The 21,917-nt window shown below is 52.7% G+C and overlaps 1 protein-coding gene across 7 annotated transcripts; it reads left to right on the top strand.

The window, feature by feature from the left end:
- Positions 1-671: 671 nt before the first annotated feature.
- On the top strand, positions 672-21,772 carry SMARCC2 (SWI/SNF related BAF chromatin remodeling complex subunit C2). Of its 7 annotated transcripts, none has more exons than XM_036077431.2 (30): positions 673-846; positions 2,921-3,040; positions 3,989-4,074; positions 4,529-4,610; positions 4,712-4,804; positions 5,634-5,703; positions 5,933-6,002; positions 6,765-6,840; positions 7,129-7,260; positions 7,366-7,481; positions 7,861-7,985; positions 9,033-9,092; positions 9,213-9,250; positions 9,540-9,670; positions 9,966-10,037; positions 12,886-12,999; positions 13,453-13,606; positions 14,297-14,389; positions 14,638-14,754; positions 14,847-14,909; positions 15,254-15,512; positions 15,748-15,909; positions 16,167-16,231; positions 16,404-16,539; positions 16,621-16,787; positions 17,180-17,314; positions 18,704-19,085; positions 19,383-19,466; positions 19,743-19,808; positions 20,354-21,772. In XM_036077431.2, exons 1-30 carry the CDS (start codon positions 736-738, stop codon positions 20,428-20,430), a joined length of 3,456 nt encoding a protein of 1,151 aa, XP_035933324.1. In that variant the 5' UTR covers positions 673-735; the 3' UTR covers positions 20,431-21,772. The 7 variants fall into 7 exon arrangements, with proteins under 7 accessions (XP_035933320.1, XP_035933319.1, XP_035933321.1 ...); XM_036077430.2 differs by having other exon boundaries at positions 14,635-14,754; XM_036077427.2 differs by having other exon boundaries at positions 672-846; positions 19,383-19,808.
- The last annotated feature ends 145 nt before the right edge of the window (positions 21,773-21,917 follow it).

The raw sequence follows: 21,917 nt of genomic DNA, 5'->3' as shown, positions 1-21,917 counted from the left end.
CTCCCGCCCAGACACGATCGGGGTCTCAAAGAGCGCAAAGCTATTTAGAAGGCGATGGCGGGGCCTGCAGAGGAATCAGTTGGAGGGAAGGGGCTGGGCCCCGGGGTGGCGGCTAGAGGACTCCTCGGGTTAAGGAGTGAGAGGGGGTGCTGAGGCAAGGTGTTAGGAGTGAGGGAGGCTCAGGAAGAGTTGAAACGGGGAAGTCCTGGGGATGGAAGAAAGAAAGGAACTTCCTGGGGAAAGGGGTCTGGGGTTCCTTGAGATTAAGGGCTCCGTGGGGTTGGGAATGTGCAAGGTAAGGACCACTCGGAGCTATGAGCTGGGGGTTCCTCCAGCGACGGACGTCCGCTTGGGGTAAGCTAGAGAGGTACCCCACTCCCTGGGCTGAGAGGCAAAGAGTGAGGAACGGCTTCGCGTCTGGAAGAGAACGATCTCAGGGGAGTGGGCGCCCCCTCCAGGAAGCAGCCGCCTTCCCAACACTCCCGCCGCCGCCGCCGCCGCCGCCGCCGCCGCCGCCAGGGAGGCCGCCAGGGTGGGTCCCGCGCCGGGAGCTTGGCCGCCGCCGCGCCCGACCGGTCGGCAGGGGGCGCTGCGCGGGCCGGGGCCGGCCCAGGCGGCGGGAGGCGGCGGCCGCGGCGGCGGGAGGCGGCGGGAGGCGGGCGGAGGAGGAGGCGGAGGAGGCGGGAGCTGAGCTGAGCGGGGCGGGCGGCGGCGGCGGGGCCCGAGCCCGAGAAGATGGCGGTGCGGAAGAAGGACGGCGGCCCCAACGTGAAGTACTACGAGGCCGCGGACACCGTGACCCAGTTCGACAACGTGAGGCTCTGGCTCGGCAAGAACTACAAGAAGGTACGCGGGCAGGGCCGCGCGGGGGCCGGGGGCGGGACAAAGGGACCGCGGCCCCGCAGCCCCCCCCCCGGATCCTGCCCACCCTCGGGCGGCCCGCGGCCCCTCCCCCGCGGCCTCGGGAGCAGCCCCTGCGCGCCCGCCGGCGCCCGCGCCCCTCCCCCAGCCTCTTTTACCGCCCCCCCCCCGCTCGCCCCCCGCAGCCTGGGATTCCAGCCCCCGCCCTCCCTCCTGCGCCCTCTGCCCCTTGTTTTTCTCCACTGCCCGGCGGGTCCCGGTGCCAGCCGCCCACCCTCCCCTGGGCCAGAGCTTTCCGGGCTTTTCCGGGAGAGGCGGCCGAGGGTGGACGGGGTGCCCGATGCCCCCCCCTTCCCCAGCGTGCCCGCCACGGTGCCCGCCAGAGCTCCCCACGGAGCCAGGTACCGGCAGGGCTGAGGCCTCCCTAGTGCTTTGTGTATGTTCGGAGAGATGATGAAAGCAGGAGGGTAAACAGCCACAGAGCAGGCCTTTGGCTGCTCATCAGCCTGAAGAAGCCCCCCCCCACCTGTCTCTACCGCTCGTCCCCCACCTCCATCCAAGGGGCAACAAACCCCTTAGGAGTCAGGTTGTAGCAGTTCCTGGGCAGCGACCTTTTAAACCATTCCTCAGCTTCACAATGAAGTCACCCGGCCACCTGGCCTTGCATTGCCTTTGGTTTGGGGTTCAGAGGCTAAGACACGCTTTATATCTCCAGCCCCCCAGCCCGTAACTGGAGATAGAATAAGGTAGTGAACAAAGGGTTCAAAAAGCCTTACCTGACTTTTCTATCAAACCTCTTCCTGGTGTTGTCTTTGTCTTTAGGCCTGGTTGAAAGGAACATCTATGCATGGGGGTTTTCTATGGAGATGGTTTGCCTCTTCCTTTTCACTACCCCCAGTTAGAGGTTCTCTTTCTGGCTTTCCTTTAGCTCCCCAGTTCTTCCTGCCCAGCTTTGCAGCCTGTCAGAAGTGTGATGGGTGGTTTAGGAGTACACCCCTCTGATCCTGGTTCTGGCCCCATCTCGGAGGTCTCTCTGAATGTCAGAATCCTGACAAACAGCTGCTGGGTCTGTGGTCTGCCTCTACCCCAGCGTGAGGCTCTGGTTCCCAGGCCTCCACCTTTGACCTTTTGGAAGGGAGAACAGTCTAGGGGCTTAGTCTCTGGCCCTGGGGGGATTGACAGCCTGTGAGCTTTCAAATTCAGCTTTCAAGTTCTTAGCTCTTTGTCGTTTACCTTTTCCTTCAAGGCTCTCTTTACATCTCCCACTGAGAGGAGCACTTTTCTCTGTGATTAGGGTTGAGGAAACAGGGGTCAAAAGGTAAAGAGAAAGTTAGCCTCCTGGCTCAGATTTAAATTAGAACAGGAGGCTAGGATACTAGGTAGCATAACATGGAAATGTGTAAGGAGGCCCAGGGTTGCTTGTCTCAGATACAGTTTCCTCAGAAAGGATAGATGTTTTCTTAGTCTCTCACCGGGCTGGGTAGTAGCTGGTCCTTGCCATCTAGGAGAGCCTACAAAGACATTTGTGCCCAGTTCCTAGCAGAAGCAGAATGCACAAGCTTACGCTCTCAGTCCGTTTGCGTTGCCTCACTTCCTTGCACCTTTCTTATTAGGCTACGTTATAGGGAGAGTCTTGGCCTTTCACAAAGTTACCCCCAAGAAATACACTGTTGTCTTGCTTAGAGCCTCAAAGATACTGCTTCCATTGCCTGAACTTAATGAACCTTCAGAATTTTACTGCCCTCAGTGCTGTTGGCTAGAAATCAGGGTCCTGCAACTCGGATTTCAGAGTGTAGCTGAGAAGGACTAGGAAGCCCCACTTGCCTCCAGCACCCAATGCTGGCAGGCTCAGTTGGGGGTCAGCAGAATTTCAACTTCCTGTGAGGGGCTTAGAGGGCTTCCCTTCTGCCATTTTCATGATAAAAACTAGACACGTGGGAGAAAAAGACACTATTTTTTCTCCCCCAGATGCTTCCAGAGTCCCCTGGGAAGAAATAAGGGAGATAGTGGACAATTTATCTGGGGTCTGCTTTTCTTCCCTTTGCCTCTGTTTCCCCAGTATATCCAAGCTGAACCACCTACCAACAAGTCCTTGTCTAGCCTGGTTGTACAGTTGCTACAGTTTCAGGAAGAAGTTTTTGGCAAACATGTCAGCAATGCACCGCTCACAAAACTGCCGGTGAGTGCAAACGCAGAGATGAATTCTCCAAACTGGAGAGGGAGTTGTGGGTTTTTTGTAAATTTCATCCTTTTTGAGATTTGGGTAATTGCCTCTTATCCCCATCCCGGGTCAGGGCATTACTGGCTTCCCTAGTCCCCAATTTACCACTCCCTTTCTTTGTCTTCGTAATACTTCGTGCAGCAAGGGGCGCCTGGCTGGCTGAGTCCGTGGAGCGTGCGACTCTTGATCTGGGGGTTGCGAATTCGAGCCCCATGTTGGGTGGAGAGGTTGCTTAAAATCTTAAAAAGAAATACTTCATTCAACAGGTTATCTGAGAGTGTCTAAGCTCCTATACGAAACTCTAATGGCACGGTTAAAAGGGTACGGGATTTGAATTTACGTAGGCTTGTGTTCAAATCCTAGCCCTGCCACTTGGTATCTCTGTGATCTTAGGCAAGCCATTTAAACCTTTTGAGTATCTGTTCCTTCATCTCCAGATGGGATTAATATCTCTACCTTATAGGGTTTCTGTAATGGTCAATGAGGTAACCCAGTAAGTATGTGGCACAAATTGGGACTTTGTGAATACTGATTTCTTTCTCCCCCACTTCTTCCAGGCCACGTGATACCGTGGCATAGAGGTTAAAGAATTCCAGCTTTGGGGCTCAATCGATTGGGCCTCCAACTCTTGATTTTAGCTCAGGTTGTGATCTCAGGGTCATGGGATTGAGCCCTGCCATCAGGCTGCGTGCTCAGTGAGGAGTCTGCTTAAGACTGTCTCCCTCTGCCTCTCCCCCCACACACTCTCTTCCTCTCTCAAATAGATAGATAAACCTTAAAAAAAAAAAAAAAGAATTCCAGCTTTGAGAGAGAGATTAGTTCAGTATGGGATTTTGTGAAAGGATTGTTAATAAGAGAATTTAGGATGTAACTCTCACAAACTTCTTTCCTGTCTCAATTTTGTAGATCAAATGTTTCTTAGATTTCAAAGCAGGAGGCTCCCTGTGCCACATACTTGCAGCTGCCTACAAATTCAAGAGTGACCAGGGATGGTGAGATGCCTTCTTCTCTATGCTTCTTACCTTTAGGGGGACTCCCCCTTTATGATTTCCTAGGTCTTTCTGGGGGTGGGAGAGCATAGGTAGACATTCTTGTGAGTCTCTTACTTTGCTAGGTCGGTAGGCCTGACTTGCTGGGTCAGAAAAGTGGCTGAGAGTCAGAGCCAAAATAGTCTCCAAGAGTGAATGAGCATGTATGTGTGCGTCGGTGTGTGTATTGTAGAGGAAAGGGGATTCTTCGGTTGGCATCTCAACTTTTCTTTGTCCTTTCGGATAAAGTACAAAATGATTCATGGAGTTGAGCTTAGTGAACCCCAGATCCCAGGCCATTTTGGCAACAGTTGTGAGCAACATTGCTTCCTGATTTCCCATGCTAAAAAGTCACATACCCTAACCTCATCTTCAGACCTGATCTAAACCACTCACTAGATTGTTGCCTCTTCTCAAGGCGGCGTTACGATTTCCAGAATCCATCACGCATGGACCGCAACGTGGAAATGTTCATGACCATTGAGAAGTCCTTGGTGCAGGTAATAGTCAAGAACCTTCCCCGTCCATCTCCTTTCCCTCAGTGAAAATCTAAAACACGCCTTCCCCATGATCTCATCCCATCTATTTCTTCTCCCCACAGAATAACTGCCTGTCTCGACCTAACATTTTTCTGTGCCCAGAAATTGAACCTAAACTGCTAGGGAAATTAAAGGACATTATCAAGAGACACCAGGTGAGTGGGTGGGTCAGAAGACATTTTGGAAACTCCATGACTCTTTTCCTGATGTTTTCAGTACAATAAGCATCCCTTTGGGTGACATGTTTTCTATTGCAAAGGCGCTCTCCCTACTTGGAAAAAGACTAGAGTTAAAGCCTTGAGCGTCTCTTTCTCAGTTCACTCCTCCCATTTCCCGGTCTTGACAGGTTTGAATCACTGTTCCTAGAGACTGCCTTGGCCTGAGGATTAGGAAAGCCAGAGATTGCCTGATTTCAGAGAAATGAAACCTTTACCTTGGAACTCTGTAATAACCGGCAGATGCCATTGCTGGGGACATACAGTCAACTTTACATTTCCCATGTGCAGATTATCTGTTCGGAGGATTATCTGTAGCAACTTTTAGTTCTTTAGTTTTTCTTCATTTTATTTTATGTTTATTTATTTTTTTAAAGATTTTATTTATTTATTTAACAGAGAGAGACACAGCAAGAGAGGGAACACAAGCAGGGGGAGTAGGAGAGGGAGAAGCAGGCTTCCCGCAGAGCACAGAGCCCGATGCAGGGCTCGATCCCAGGACCCTGGGATCATGACCGGAGCCGAAGGCAGATGCTTAACGACTGAGCCACACAGGCGCCCCTAGTTTTTCTTCATTTTAGCACTGTCCCAGCTCTTTGCCTCTGCGTCTCAGCTGGTGTGTGTTTAAAGAATGCAAATTAACTTTAATACCATTCTGAGCAAAATATGATTAGGAAGGCAGATCTGTGGTTAAATCTTACTTTGGCTCATTTACACCTGTGAGTAATTCAGAGGGGACTATTCACCTGCTTTTCCTCATGCCATCCAGGGAACAGTCACTGAAGATAAGAACAATGCCTCCCATGTTGTGTATCCTGTCCCAGGGAACCTGGAAGAAGGTGAGACCTGGGTTTTCCTGGCCTCTGCAGTGGACGGCTTGGACTAGGAGTGGGGGACTGTTCAGCCCCCGCACAGTGCCTGGGCTCCTCCTCTCTCCTTTCAGCCCTGAGCCCTCCTACTGCCTTACGTTCCTATTTCCAGGTCCCTGGCTGCAACACGAGTTGTGTACAGTTATTTTCTGTGTATCCCTTTAGCTTATATCTCTCCTTGTTCTGTCTCTGTCCCCAGAGGAATGGGTACGGCCAGTCATGAAGCGGGATAAGCAGGTTCTTCTGCACTGGGGCTACTATCCTGACAGGTGAGGACAGGGTCCTGGGACAGGTTTAAGTATAGGAGCCAGACTGAGAAGCCTTAGAACATCTAGCAAAGCAAGCAGACACTCTTTTGGGGTTATTTCTAGGTCTGTTCATTTGTTCTCCTCCTCTCTATTATGAGAATTTTCTGTCTTGGGAGAGGTTTGGACTTACTCGATGAGGGTTAGGCTAAAAAGATTGGGGCTTTATGTGTGAAATGGTTATTCTGGTATAATCTGTGATAAATGATAGAAACAATCTAAATGTCTAACAGTGCGAAAATGTTTCAGCAATTTGTATATCTACTCAGTGGACTATTATGCAGCCATCGAACTGATAGAAATAACATGGGGGAAAAAAGAAATCACATGGATAATTTGTAGATAAATATTAAATGCAAAAAAGTGTGATTATAAAATAATATCTAGTGACATTGCAATTATGTAAAAACAAAATCATACAGGAAAAATTTACTGGGAAAAATATATATACCAAGTAGTTGTGTTGGGGTTATTCTTTTTTCTCTTTCCTTTTTTTTTGGAGTTGCTCTTATTACTTTGTGATGGAAGGAATCCCAATATTAATTGGAAAAATAATCGCTTCTCAGCCTTTTGGCTAAGATCAAGTGTAATTGGAAAAATAGTCATAGCAAAAAAGAACCCAACAACCCTATGCTTCTTATAAGTGGAAAAGGTGAAAGATACACACTTTACTTTTCTGTGACTCCGTCCTGTTGGTCGTACTTCACACTCAATTTCCCGTGGCAGTTACGACACGTGGATCCCAGCCAGTGAAATTGAAGCATCTGTGGAAGATGCTCCAACTCCTGAGAAACCTAGGAAGGTGAGCATTTCTTGTCCCCTGACCCCAGAAAGTATGCCAGGGGCCGCCTGGGGGGCTCAGTTGGTAGAGCGTGCAACTCTTGATCTTGGGGTTGTAAGTTTGAGCCCCACGTTATGTGTAGGTATTCCTTAGAAATATTTAAAAAAAAAAAAAAGACGAGGACCGGGACCAGAGCACTCTTCGGAGGTGAAGCCCGGGCTCCCGCGTCCTTGGGCTTTTCGGTCAAGGGCACTGAGACAGCTGTGGCTCTCAGGCTCCTCCCCAGCACAGCCTGCCTTTGTACTTCAGGTTCACGCAAAGTGGATTCTGGACACAGACACTTTCAACGAGTGGATGAACGAGGAAGACTATGAGGTAAATGATGACAAAAGCCCCGTCTCCCGCCGAAAGAAGATTTCAGCCAAGACGCTGACGGATGAGGTGAAAAGTCCTCTTCTTTCTTCCCTGATCCCTTAGCCTAAGTCTTGGGACAGGTCTTCAGTGGGGCTTGTTGGCTGACATTTGTTCCCACTCTCCAACCTGCAGGTGAACAGCCCAGATTCAGATCGACGGGACAAGAAAGGGGGGAACTATAAGAAGAGGAAGCGCTCTCCCTCTCCTTCACCAACCCCGGAAGCCAAGAAGAAAAACGCTAAGAAAGGGTATACTGGCCCCTGCCCTGCCCCCACCTTCGCCATTCTCTCCACACCATGGTGAAGGCAGGAAGGACAAACGCCTCCCCGTAGCCACCTGGCCCTGAGCAGGGTAGGCCAGGTCCCTGCAGGTGTCCTGAGAGGGAGGATGAGGTCGAATCTAGCTGCCCGGTTGTTAGTTCTAGTTGCAGCCCCCAGTGAACTCAGAGGGAGCTAAATCTTCAAGTGAAAGCCCTTGCCTTTCCCAGTACTCTGTAGTGACTGGTTTCTGTGTGTGCTCAGCTCCACCTTTGGGATTCTCTCTTGCTCGCTGCCCTTGAAACCTCAACTTCCAGGGACTCCTTGTCCAGGGATGACTGGGTTATCTTTCACTCCCTTTCCTTCCCAGTCCCTCGACACCTTACACCAAGTCGAAGCGTGGCCACAGAGAGGAGGAGCAAGAAGACCTGACAAAGGACATGGATGAGCCTTCACCAGTCCCCAATGTAGAGGAGGTGACGTTGCCTAAAACAGGTATGGGCCACACCAAGCTCCTGGGACCTACCTTCTGTCAGGGCTGAGTTCCCTCACCCCGCTTCAGGTCTGGAGGATCTTTCCCTTCCATTTAGCTGGTTATTAAAATTATTTTCATCACCACGGACAGTGCTCTGACTTTGTCCGTATCAGCGTCGTGGCCTGTGCCGTGTGCCTGGCGGTAGTTCTCTCCAGACGGCTTCTGATCACACAGCCCTGTCAGTAAACTATTTAAGCACAAGTTCTGTGTATGTGCTACTATACGGCTATTTTAGGAACATTATAAGACACATGCAAACGTTACCTAAAAGTGGGAAAATGTAAAGGATAAGATTAAAAAAACCAATATAAAGAGAAGTCCTGCGATTCTCTGCCTGAATTCCAGTGGACCATCTCTTATATCCCGTGTGAAAACCCCACTTTGGAGACCATTGCTCTGCAGTGTTAGAGAGTGGAGCAGCTGCAAAGGTGGACTGCCACCTGTATTCCGTAGACGAGCTCCAGATACCCAGGAGTGTATTTCAGGGGCGGGGAGGGGGGCCACGGAGAGAGAGGAGGGCCGGCTTCCAGCCCCTCGGCAACCACAGCAGAGAGCACAGCGGCTCTCTTCTGTTTTCTCCTGAGCTGGTGGGTACGGATTCAGTTAAGGGAAGCCCTCTGCTCTAAAAAAAAGGTTGAAGATCCAACCACTCCTCTACAGAGTGATTTGGTCAGACTCTGTCTCGGTCCATTAAGGGCTCACAGACACATAGATGGAGATAAGAGGGGCCTGGCAGAGAGAGGAATGCTTTATGAGTGTCCATAGAGTAGAAGATGCTTCTTTATAGGAAAAAAGTTAAGTGAATTTTTGGCGGTGGAAGGAGGGAGCATGGCAAGTGAGTTTCAAGGGCTAGAATGACTGCGCCTGGAGGGAGTTACCACCTTTTGTGATCCGATGGAGAAAGTTTTTGCGGGGGAACGAGGTCTCTAGAATTGTTAACAGTAGAGAGGTAGGGGCTTGGTTTGGGCAGAACCTGTCTGATAAAATGACTGTCTCTCTCCTGGCAGTCAACACTAAGAAGGATTCAGAGTCCGCCCCAGTCAAAGGAGGCACCATGACTGACCTGGGTAAGGAGGAGGGAGGCTCAGCCACCAGCCTCCCCTAGCCCGCCGGGGCTTTTCAGAGAGTGGGGTCCTGTTGCCCCTCAGGAGGCTCCAACCTTCTCTTTTGCTGTCTCTCTCTTTCAGATGAACAGGAGGATGAAAGCATGGAGACCACGGGCAAGGTGGAGCCAGTTTAGAAAGGCCCTCTCTGCCTCTCTATGGGATTCTGAGTTGTGCTTATTAAGTTCCTTCTACCCAGAGCTTTCCATTGCCTGGAGTTTTCCCACCTTAGACTAGTTCTAGCTGTTGTTCAAAACTCAAAACTCTGACCCTTTCCAAGTTCCAGGGCGTATAACTGTTCATTCCTATACCCATCTTTAGTGCTCCCACTTTCCTGGGGTGTGGGAGAAGCAGAGGGTTGCCAGGGGCAAAATGGGAATGCTGAGTGTCCAGCAGCCTCCATACTTGTAGGATGAAGATGAAAACAGTACGGGGAACAAGGGGGAGCAGACGAAGAATCCAGACCTACATGAGGACAACGTGACTGAACAGACCCACCACATCATCATTCCCAGCTACGCTGCCTGGTTTGACTATAATAGGTATTGTTGCTCCAGCTTCTCACTGCTTCTCTATTTCCCTGCCTCCAGGGGCCAACGAGCTGTTCCTCTTCCTGTCTCCACATAAGTTATTTCTTCATCAGCCGGGTAGACTGGGGAACAGTTCGGTTTTAGGGGAGTTCCTGGTCTCTTTGAGTATTAGTGCCCTGGGGGAAGTTCTCCCCAAGGAAGGGAAAACTGCTTTGTTTTCCCTCCCTCCCTTCCTTCTAGGCTTTTCCTTCCAAGGCTCCCATCTCTCCACCAGTGCCTTCTGAATGTATTATGTCTTCTCTTGCAGTGTTCATGCCATTGAGCGGAGGGCTCTCCCCGAGTTCTTTAACGGCAAGAACAAGTCCAAGACTCCAGAAATGTAAGGAAACCTCAGCACACGACTCTCTTTCTCCCTCCTGTCCCTGATCACCCTTCCTGACCCAGCAATATCCTGTTTAGCAAATATTTCTTGAGTTCCTTCCAAGAGCCAGGCACCGGGCTACTCTTACAAGACGTGATCTCTGCCCACGGGCAGCCCCAGCCCAGCACCATGGCCACAGTAGCTGCTCTCTAGAATTGCCTGGGGGCAGGATTAAGCATGGTCTTCTGTACAAAACGGGTACCCGCTCTGATGCCTCCATTTCTTTCAACAGAGTCCAGAGCCTTCCAATCCATCATTACTAAGATATCTAAAACGCAGATATCCCCGGCATTCATAATAGCTTTGACTAAAATGTATATGACCATGCTGGTCCCTGAGAGTAGGTTTTAATAGAAAAACAAGAGGAGGGGGGCGCCTGGGTGGCTCTGTCGTTAAGCGTCTGCCTTCAGCTCAGGTCATGATCCCCAGGGTCCTGGGATTGAGCCCCGCATCGGGCTCCCTGCTCGGCGGGAAGCCTGCTTCTCCCTCTCCCACTCCCCCTGCTTGTGTTCCCTCTCTCGCCGTGTCTCTCTCTGTCAAATAAATAAATAAAATCTTAAAAAAAAAAAAAGACAATAGGAGGAACTATGAAGATCCAAGACTCTGAACTAAGGGCTGGAGAAGGCTCTATGGAGAGAAGTGTTGTGTAAAGTGCAGGCTTGGGGCTTGGAAGTCTTCGTCTTCGCCAAGGTGTTGCCTCAAGCCAAACCTGTTTGGCTTTGAATGAGTCTTGGCAATCTTCTATGGTTAGGGATGCTCCAGGATAAATATCATAATGAGAAGGGGGAGAAGGTGTTGATCTCCCTGGGAACTGAATGGGTTTGCTTCCCAGCTGTTCCTCAGCTTCCCCTCCCTGGGGCCATCTTGCCTTTCCACCATGGTTCTTTCCCTGTAGCCTGGTATGGTTCTCTCCTCTTCCTCCCGGGGAAAGCTGTATATATGAAGAAGCTTGCTCTCTCCAGAGGAAAAGGGAGTAACGACCTGGTGACAGGAGTTCAACCTGGTCTGTAGGCAGGGCTGGATCTAGAATTGTTCTACACTTGGTTCTCTTCGTGTGAGATAGTAAATAGTGATAATTGCCTGCGTTTACTGAAAGCTTACTATCTCCCAGGCACTATCCTGAGTGTCTTACAGGCATTGACTAATCTTTATATCAGCTTTAGAAGTAGGTGCTATTATCCTCTCCAGTTTACTGATTAGGAAACTGAGATACAGAGAGGTTAAGTCACTTGATTAAGGTCACACAGCCAGTGAGTAGAAAAACCGGGATCTGAATCCTTTAGACTGGCTCATGTTCTCAAACTTCATGCTATACCACCCAATAGCTACCATTTGCTGAGCTGCTGAAATGTGCCTGGCACTGTACTAGATCTTTACAGGTCTTTCTATTCCTCAGCAGACACTCCCACTTTACAGATTAGGAGACCGTGGTTCAAAAAATTTAAGTAACTTGCCCGAGGCCATCATGGAAGAACTGGGATTTGAACTTAGAGCTTTCCACCTTCAAAATATATATTCTAGGGGCGCTTGGGTGGCCCAGTCAATTAAGTGTCCGACTTGATTTTGGCTCAGGTCATGATCTTGGGGTCATGTGATCAAGCCCAGCATCAGGCTCTGTACTGGGCATGGAACTGCTTAAGATTCTCTCTCTCCCTTGGGGCACCTGGATGGCTCAGTCGGTTAGGCATCCAACTAGTGATTTCAGCTCAGGTCATGACTTCATGGGTTGTGGGATCAAGCCCTGCATTGGGCTTAGTGGGGAGTCTGCTTGAGATTCTCTCCCTCTGCCCCTCCTCCCGTGCACTCTCTCAAATAAATCTTTTTTTTTTTTTTTTTTTTTTTTTTAAGATTTTATTTATTTGTGAGAGAGACAATGAGAGACAGAGAGCATGAGAGAGAGGAGGGTCAGAGGGAGAAGCAGACTCCCTGCTGAGCAGGGAGCCTGATGTGGGACTCGATCCCGGGACTCCAGGATCATGTCCTGAGCCGAAGGCAGTCGCTTAACCAACTGAGCCACCCAGGCGCCCCTCTCTCAAATAAATCTTTAAAAAAAATAAGATTCTCTCTCCCTCTGTCCCTTCCCTGTGCACGCTCTCTCTAATAAAAAATAGAAATAAATATAAATACATATGTGTGTGTGTGTATATATATATATATTTTTTTTTTTTTTCAGTGAGCTGCACACCCAGTGTGGGGCTTACTTAAGAAACAAAAACATATATTCTTTATAGCACGTCATGCTGACTAGTTGGATGCATGGATAGAGACTTCCCCTTAACACCTGCCTTTGGAAATAAGGGCACTTTTTCTTGCTTTTTGATTGCTTGTTCAAAAGTTTGATGAAACTTCCCCAAGTACAGCCAAGGAGATGATTTATTTTATTTTATTTTATTTTTAAAGATTTTATTTATTTATTTGACAGAGACACAGCGAGAGAGGGAACACAGGCAGGGGGAGTGGGAGAGGGAGAAGCAGGCCTCCCGCAGAGCAGGGAGCCCGATGTGGGGCTTGATCCCAGGACCCTGGGACCATGACCTGAGCCGAAGGCAGACGCTTAACGACTGAGCCACCCGGGCATCCTGAGATGATTCATTTAACTGAACAACTGCCATCAAGGAAAATGTGGCAACGGTTGAACCCGTTGCATCTAGCACGTAGTAGACGTGCAGTGTTTACCGAGGCAGACAATCCACTCTGTTCTCTTTGTCACACAGGAGGAACCATCAGCTCTTTTATCACCTTTCCTACCCCTCAGTCCTCAGCAGACTTATTTTTCTTCCTCTCATTCATCTCTCTCTCCCCTAAGCTACCTGGCTTATCGAAACTTCATGATTGACACGTACCGGCTGAACCCCCAAGAGTATCTCACCTCCACCGCCTGCCGCAGGAACCTGGCCGGTGATGTCTGTGCCATCATGAGGTGGGTCTGCAGCTGAGGGGAGGGGGTCCGTAAGGATGTCTGCCCACAGAGGTCTCTTGGCAGAAGGAGAGCTGCCAGCAAAGAGCGTAGAGGAACAAGCAGGAAAAAAAAAAACACTTGTAGAGAAAGGCACAGTTCACGTTCAGGGCATGTGTGTGACTTGAGGGAATGGCAGTGACGTTCTCTGGCGTGTGGAAGAAAGGAGGAGTGCGCGTGTAGTTGAAGGATCCTGGTTCAATTTTCCTGGCTCTCCTGGAAGAGATGATTACTAGGTGGGCGGATATGGAGAGAGGTCCCGACTGGAGACGGAGGCCTGGGTGTCACTGGCATTTAGGGATTTGCCAGCGAGTAGAATGGGCAGGGAAGAGGGCTGGGGAAAGGGAGCTTTACACCCCCACCTCTGGCCCTTTCTGGCGGCCCCACGTGACCCTGTCTCCACCTCTCTCCTGCCAGGGTCCATGCCTTCCTAGAACAGTGGGGTCTTATTAACTACCAGGTGGATGCTGAGAGTCGACCAACCCCAATGGGGCCTCCGCCCACCTCTCACTTCCATGTCTTGGCAGACACGCCGTCAGGGCTGGTGCCTCTGCAGCCCAAGACCCCGCAGGTAGGGTGAGGGGCTGTGGGGGCGGGGGCGGGGCGGCGCTGGGAAAAACTGGGCTTCTTTGGACTTTTCTTTTCCTGGTTTTTTAGGGTAATGGTTCAGGAGTGTTTTGAGGCTTCTTCCTTTTCCGTGGGATGCAGAGGGCTACAGGAGGCAGCCCTGTGTGTTTAGCACCCTCTCTCAGCCTCCGCACCTAAGACTGTGAGGACTTGCTGAGGGAGAAGAGATGCTCCTTGTCCTCGAGGAGCAGACAGGCCAGTGTAGGGCATGGAGCAGATAGAGAAAAATGGCGGAAAATTAAGTTGCATGAAATTTTTGAACTTTGTTGTGTTTCCAACATTTTTTTCATTTTTGCCTCATAATTATTGTCACTTCCATTTTTTTCCCACTTCCATTCCATACATTACTAAAATTAAGTGGAGACAGATTATGTGGCTTGCCCAGGGTCACAGAGTACCAAATCTAGGATTAGAACCCAATTGTCCAGCTCCTGAGGGAACCTATAAAGTTCGATGTGAATACAAATGGGGATCATGCCAACTACAGATCTAATTAATCATTAAGGGAACACGGAACAGTGGCATGAGTGCCCCCAGAGCTTGTGGGCCGCCCAGCATTTGGTCTTGAGGCCTCCAGGGCCTTGGCCTGGTCATTTTCCGCCCAGCCTCCATGACGCCAAGCTCTGTCCCCCAGGGCCGCCAGGTTGATGCTGATACCAAGGCTGGGCGAAAGGGCAAAGAGCTGGATGACCTGGTGCCAGAGACGGCTAAGGGCAAGCCAGAGCTGGTAGGTGGGGTGTAGACCCCGCTGGGCTTCTTATTTGCCCCTTTATTGGGGGGCCCCTGCGCGGGGAGAAGAGACGTGAGAGCGAGGAGCTACAGCAGTGAGGGAGGAAGTCCCCCCCCCCCCCCCCCGCCCAGGGGTGTCCCTGGCTTCGGGAAGGAAGCTCCTTCTGTCTGTTTTCTCTCTCTGTCCGCCCCTGGCTCCCATGGTCACTCGTCCTCACCTCTTCCTTTCCCCTCCACAAATAGCAGACCTCTGCTTCCCAGCAAATGCTCACCTTCCCTGACAAAGGCAAAGAGAAGCCGACAGACATGCAGAACTTTGGGCTGCGCACAGACATGTACACAAAGAAGAACGTCCCCTCCAAGGTATGGAGGTGTGGGCTGACTCCAGGTGGGGAGCGCCTTCAGCCTTCAGAAGTCACGGGCTCCTCTCTCTGACCCGCCTCTTTCTCCTGCAGAGTAAAGCTGCAGCCAGTGCCACTCGAGAGTGGACGGAACAGGAGACCCTGCTCCTCCTGGAGGTAATTGGGGCAAGGAAAAGGAGAGTTTTCTATGAAAACGGAAGTGGCCAGGCTGCCAGCCGCACTCGTGAGTGGGCAGAGCGTGACCTTGTCCCCAGTCTCTCTCTTCCCTGATGCCTGCCACACCTGCCCCAGGGAACAGCTCCAGGCCAGGCATTTGGGCCATTTCATTAACTCCGTATCCTCTCGTAGTGCTACTTGGAGATTCCCCTGGGACCCAGCAGAATCCACAAATACCACAACACAGAGAGCTTTGAAGCCCGCTGCCCTTAGTAGGATGGGGGGAGTTGACCTTCAAGGAAAGTGGCTAAGTAAGGAAGTTGTGTCTCCACCACTACCACCAGGCACTGGAAATGTACAAAGATGACTGGAACAAAGTGTCAGAGCACGTGGGAAGCCGCACGCAGGATGAGTGCATCTTGCATTTTCTTCGTCTTCCCATTGAAGACCCGTACCTGGAGGACTCAGAGGCCTCCCTGGGCCCCCTGGCCTACCAGCCTATCCCCTTCAGTCAGTCAGGCAACCCTGTTATGAGCACTGTTGCCTTCCTGGCCTCTGTCGTCGATCCTCGAGTCGCCTCTGCTGCTGCGAAGTCGGCCCTAGGTAATGTGGAGGGGTCCTGGCCTCTTTGGTTTGAAAGGCTGATTACTCAGACCCAGCAAGGCCCTCACGTTTGGCCGCCCTGCTGGCCCTGTCTGCCGCTGGCGCCGGCTCAGGCACCTGTCGAGCTCCACGCGGGTCTAGATGAAGAGATGGGCTTCCGAGGCAGCTTTCGCAGGGACAGCCGCGACGGTCTGCCCGCCCCTGCCCCCAGCCTTGTCCTCTCTGGATCTTGCAGAGGAGTTCTCCAAGATGAAGGAGGAAGTGCCCACAGCCTTGGTGGAGGCCCACGTCCGGAAAGTGGAGGAGGCAGCCAAAGTGACGGGCAAGGCAGACCCGGCCTTCGGTCTGGAGAGCAGCGGTATCGCAGGAACCACGTCTGATGAGCCTGAGCGGATCGGTGAGGCTGCCGGCTGCCCCGAGGCCTCCCCTTGGGAGTCCCTGCCTCGCCTCGTCCTCACAGCACGAGACCCACGGGGAGAACGGGTGGGGCTTTTATGGTCCCCAGGACTCCACCTTGGCGACTGCGGCCCCCTCCCGGCCCTCTCACTAGGATTTTGGCTAGGAGAGCGGGCTTTTGGAAAAGCCTTACGGAGACAGACTCTGTATCAGACATTTCCATTTTCTCCCCCCCGCCCCCCAAACCCCTGGGCCCAGAGGAGAGCGGGACGGATGAGGCGCGGGCAGAGGGCCAGGCCACGGAGGAGAAGAAGGAGCCCAAGGTATAGCGGGACTGAGCTGGGCCGGGAGGGTGGAGGTGCTGGGCGCGGCAGCGTGGGGAGGGGAGCCAGAGTACCTCCGACGGAGGAGGTGGAGGTTCGCCTCCCAGCCTGGCCCTCTGTGTGAGGACCGGCCACCCTGACGCTGTCCACTTTTCTTTCATGGGCACCTCAGGAACCCCGAGAAGGAGTTGGGGCTGCCGAAGAAGAAACAAAGGAGAAGACCAGCGAGGTCCCCAAAAAGGACGAAGAGAGAGGGAAACAAGGTGACAGCGAGAAGGAGTCAGAGAAGAGCGACGGGGACCCCATAGGTGAGCCTCCCAGCATGGTGGTTGGGTGTCTAGGGGAGAGAAATGGGCGGCAGGCCTGACCCCACCTTCTTCCTGGCCCAGTTGACCCGGACAAGGAGAAGGAGCCAAAGGAAGGGCAGGAGGAAGTGCTGAAGGACGTGGTGGAGTCGGAGGGGGAGAGGAAGACAAAGGTGGAGCGGGACATCGGTGAGGGCAATCTGTCCACCGCCGCCGCTGCCGCCCTGGCCGCCGCCGCCGTGAAGGCCAAGGTGAGGGCCAAGGGCCCAGAAGACCCCCAGGGAAGGCGCTGCCCCCTGCTCTGATCTCACTTCCCACGCTCACTTCCATGGTGCTGGCCCGTTTCCTTCTCAGTTTGATCTGAGAGGGAGAGTTGGTCATCTCTTCTCTAAGCTCTTCAAAGCTTTTTACCATTAGGCCTGTTTTTATCCTCTAATTATTTGACCTTGTCTTATCTTTTGCCACTCTCTTTCTTTTCATGTTCTTTTAAGAATATGAAGCCTTTGCTACTCTGTGGGTTGTGACCACAGCAAATTCTTTCTTAAAATCCGCCGGCCTCCGCCCTAGCGCTCTGTCCCCGGCCCGCCTCCGGTGGGCCCTCCCGCTCATGTGCCGCCCTCCCCGCCCTCCCTGCCTTCCCTAGCACCTGGCCGCTGTGGAGGAGAGGAAGATCAAATCACTGGTGGCCCTGCTGGTGGAGACCCAGATGAAAAAGTTGGAGATCAAACTCCGGCACTTTGAAGAGTTGGAGACCATCATGGACCGGGAGCGAGAGGCAGTGAGTAGCACCCCGTGGGGGCCAGTGGAGCCAGGGGCCACACTTTGACACCGAGCCGGGCCTGGGTTTAGGATGGGGGTCAGCAGCAGTGGAGGAAGCCTGAGAGTGACCTGGCTTCAGCATAGAGGAGCAGGAGGAGCTTGCCCTGAGCGGTAGGGGACACAGTGGCCCACAGGCGAAGCCTGGAGCCCGAGGTCCCACAGAATGTTGGCATCCTGGGGCAGAGAGTCTAGTCGGTTTTTTCATTGCCTCACGTCCAGGTCCTTGAACAGTGTTTGACACATTGTAGACTCTCAGTAAATAAATATCTGTTCAGCCATCGAGTAGGTTTAAGGGATGAGAGGGAAGGGGCTTCAGACCCAGGAGGTGAACTTGGAAAGGGGATGGGATGGGCAAGGTATTGAACCATTTTGTTTTTGAGATGATATAAAAAGAAATATAAGACAGGGATCCTAACAGAACCTACGGTTTAATTGGAGACATCCAATATTCAGTACGGACGCATCAAAAACAGTGAATGTTTCAAGTATCTGACAAATTCAGATTGTAAGTCCTGAGAGATAACAAAATAAAGGCAAAGCTCAGAGGCTAAAGAGTTGATCTGGGATGGCTTCCTAAGAATGGTGAGTGTTTAGTCAATTTTGAGGGAAGAAAAGAACATGAGTTGACAAGAGGAACTGGAAGCATTTTCCAAATGAAACTAATGACAGAGGGGCACCTGGGTGGCTCAGCTGGTTAAGTGTCTGCCTTTGACTCAGGTCATGGTCCCAGGGTCCTGAGATCGAGACCCACATCGGGCTCTCTGCTTGGTGGGGAGCCTGCTTCTCCCTCTCCCTCTGCCTTGCCGCTCCCCCTGCTTGTTCTCTTTCTCTCTCTGACGAATAAATAAAGTCTTTTTTAAAAAGAAGAAAGAAAATAATAACAGAGGGGCACCTGGGTGGCTCAGTGGGTTGAGCATCTACCTTCGGCTCAGGTCGTGGTCCCAGGGTCCTGGGATGGAGCCTGCATCGGGTTCCCTGCTGGGGGGTGGGGGGGCTGCTTCTCCTTCTGCCTGCCGCTCCCCCTGCTTGTGCTCTCTCTCTCTCTCTCTCAAATAAATAAAATCTTAAAAAGAAAGAAAAGAATGCCAGAGTCAGAGCTTTGGAGCTGAAACGAATAAGGGCTCCCACTAGATGAACCCCATTGCAGTGAGAAGCCATGCGGGCACCAGAAGACTCGGTGGTGGGAATAGTGGAGGGAGGACGGGGCAGGGCCCGGGACACCCAAGCCCAAGATTGGCATTTGGTGTGGGGAGCTGCCCGACTGAGAGGCGGGGTGTGTCGGCGGGCAGAGCAGGGCGCGGCCCGTGCACGCGGCTGACGGGCACCGGTGCTCACTTGGCTCCGGCAGCTGGAGTATCAGAGGCAGCAGCTCCTGGCCGACAGACAAGCCTTCCACATGGAGCAGCTGAAGTACGCAGAGATGAGGGCCCGGCAGCAGCACTTCCAGCAGATGCACCAGCAGCAGCAGCAGCCCCCGCCAGCCCTGCCGCCAGGCTCCCAGCCCGTCCCACCGGCGGGCACCGCCGGGCCGCCCGCGCTTCACAGCCTGGCTATGGCTCCGGCCTCCGTCGCCCCTGCCCCTGCTGGCGGCGGGGCTCCCCCCGGAAGCTTGGGCCCCTCTGAACAGATTGGGCAGGCAGGGTCAGCCGCGGGGCCGCAGCAGCAGCAACCAGCTGGAGCCCCCCAGCCTGGGGCAGTCCCACCAGGGGTACCCCCCCCTGGACCCCATGGTAAGTGATGGCTTCCCGAACGCTTGCTGGCCAGGGGGCTCCGGGTGAGCGTTCCGATTCGCCCTCGAAAGGGATGTAGGACAGGACTGGAGATTTCTACAGATGGGCTCACCTCTGTGACATCCCTGAGCCAGCAGGGCTTCCTCCCCACATCCAGATCTTTGAGGTGTTGTTCCAAGGATGTACCACGTAGTCCCGGGTCGGGAAAAGCGGTGCTGAGGCGTGGCTACATCATCCTTGCTATGCCAGGGAGACTTTCTGCCTCTAACCTTCTTGGTCTCTGCTCTTTGTTCCCAGGCCCCTCGCCGTTCCCCAACCAACCAACTCCTCCCGCAATGATGCCAGGGGCAGTGCCAGGCAGCGGGCACCCAGGCGTGGCGGGTAATGCTCCTTTGGGTTTGCCTTTTGGCATGCCGCCTCCTCCTCCTCCCGCTCCATCCATCATCCCATTTGGTAGTCTAGCCGACTCCATCAGTATTAACCTGCCCCCTCCTCCTAACCTGCATGGGCATCAGCACCATCTCCCGTTTGCCCCGGGCACTCTCCCCCCACCTAACCTGCCTGTGTCCATGGCGAACCCTCTACATCCTAACCTGCCGGCGACCACCACCATGCCATCTTCCTTGCCTCTCGGGCCGGGGCTCGGATCCGCCGCAGCCCAGAGCCCTGCCATTGTGGCAGCTGTTCAGGGCAACCTCCTGCCCAGTGCCAGCCCACTGCCAGGTGAGCAGCATCCTGGAGGGGAGGAGGGGGAGGGAGAGGGGTCCACACGGAGGGACGGGCGGGGGCGGGGGCAGGTAGGGGAAGGGCTTAGCTAATAGAACTTGCACAACCCTTTCTGAACGCTCTGGTAAATGAGAACACAGGGGGAAGGGCCTCTCTGGCTGTCCTCCACCATTCCCCACCCGGCAGCTGCCAGCTCTGGGATGACGTTGGGGCCTTTCACTGGTGGGTCACGGAGGAGTCCTAAGGCACAGCATCTCAGTTGTAAACTTGCAAAACAGCTACCCGTTTGCATGATGATCGGCACCCCCTTTGCTTGTTCCCATCACGTTCCAGTGCCCCGTTTAGAGAGTTCCCTTGGGGGCAGGAAGATTTGGGGTATTTCAGTTTTCCCAGTGTGAGGTGGGAGAGGGCGTTGGGGAAAGGCTACCTCGGTCACCTACCCACCCATTGCATGCCATGCCCAGTTCTGTTTGTCTGAGGTGGCCTGCGTCTGGATCCCTCTCCTGCTCACCCTGGCTGATTCCTCTTCCTTTTCTCCACAGACCCAGGTACCCCCCTGCCTCCAGACCCCACGGCCCCGAGCCCAGGCACAGTCACCCCTGTGCCACCTCCACAGTGAGGAGCCAGCCAGACATCTCTCTCCCTCACCCCCTATGGAGATCAAGGTTCCAGGAACAGCCCTCTCCCCACCACTGGGACCCTTCCCCAGCCTGGAGAGTTCATCACTACGTAAGGAAAGCTCCTCCTGCCCCTCCAAAGCCCCCACCATGCCTGTCAGAGGCATGCATTTTTATATCGGATTATTCAAGGACTTCTGTTTAAAAGATGTTTCTAATGTCTGGGAGAGAGGATAGGATGGGGATGCTGCCCTCAAAGAAAGGGCTGGGGAAAGGTGTTTATACGAGGTTCTAATTAACCACTTTTAAGGGTGCACCCCCTCAAAACTACTGCATTTTTTATGGATGGAAAAAAAAACAACAACGAAGCCCTTTAAAGGAAGTAGAGAGATATAAAAAGGCCACATTGGAGCTCCCTCCACCCACTAAAAAGAAAAAAAAAAAAATCCAACTTTTACATTTTTTGGAGGAGGGAGGTGACAGGAAAGGGGAATTAAGGTTCTGGGAGAGCTCTGGGGATAGAATAGGGTGCAAAATCTGTCTCCTCCAGTCCCTCATTAGTGACCGAATCCACTCCTAAACCCCCTCAGCCACCCCAACCCCAGTTTATTCCTACTAATCTCTCCTGCTGCCTCCTCAGTGTTGCTGTTTTAGGCCACCCCAGCGCAGCCAATGACCCCTTTCCCCCTGAATGTCAGTTTTGTGTTTTTAAAAGTCACCTGCGTAGTTGATGTCAGCGTATGTGTATTTGGTGGGGAAACGTATTTTGGGGATTCCTGTGGTAGGTAATAGAGGAAAAAAGGGCCCTGTCCCTCCTCCCTGGGCCCTTTCCCTGGGCTCTTAGAAGACATGGAGAGGGGAGCTAGAGAGGAGGGGGAGTTGTAAAAACCTGAATTTTTCAAAAAGCACTTAAGCACCTCCTTCTTATGACTTGGTGGGTCACCCCTCTAACCTCTTCCACCAAGACCGTCAGAACCTTGACTGGTAGCTAGGGGTTCCCTGGGATTTGGGGACAGTGGAGGAGGGGTGCCAGACCCCGGGTAGTGCCTACCCCCAGCTTGCAGCTCGGCTCTGCTCCTGGATTCCACTGCCTCCCCTACCACCTTTCCCTTCTTCATCCTTGACGTGAAGGCAGCCCGGACTCCAGGCTCTCCACCGGTTCTTCCTGGCCCCTCCCACCAGGCCTTTGTTCCTCACGTCCCCGTGTTTCTCTTCCTCTGCGTCTTGGCACCTTTCTTCTGTTCAAAAGTTTTCTGTAAATTTTCTTTTTTCTTTTCTTTTCCTTTTTCTTTCTTTCTTTCTTCTTTTTTTTTTTTTTTTTATAAATTAATTTGCTTTCAGTTCCATCTTGTGAATGCCTTCTGTGTTCTCTGACCCGTGGCTGTCAGGCAGGGGGATTCGGGCTGGGGGCAGCCTTCCCGGAGTCCTTCCCAGGGGCATTCGCCACCACGGGCCCGCAGACACTGGGCCTCTCTCCACAACTGTGGGG

This window comes from Halichoerus grypus, chromosome 6 (assembly GCF_964656455.1).
Source record: "Halichoerus grypus chromosome 6, mHalGry1.hap1.1, whole genome shotgun sequence".
NCBI lineage: Eukaryota > Metazoa > Chordata > Mammalia > Carnivora > Phocidae > Halichoerus > Halichoerus grypus.
Note: the sequence above shows the minus strand (reverse complement) of the source record. Positions and strands in the feature narration are given on the sequence as shown.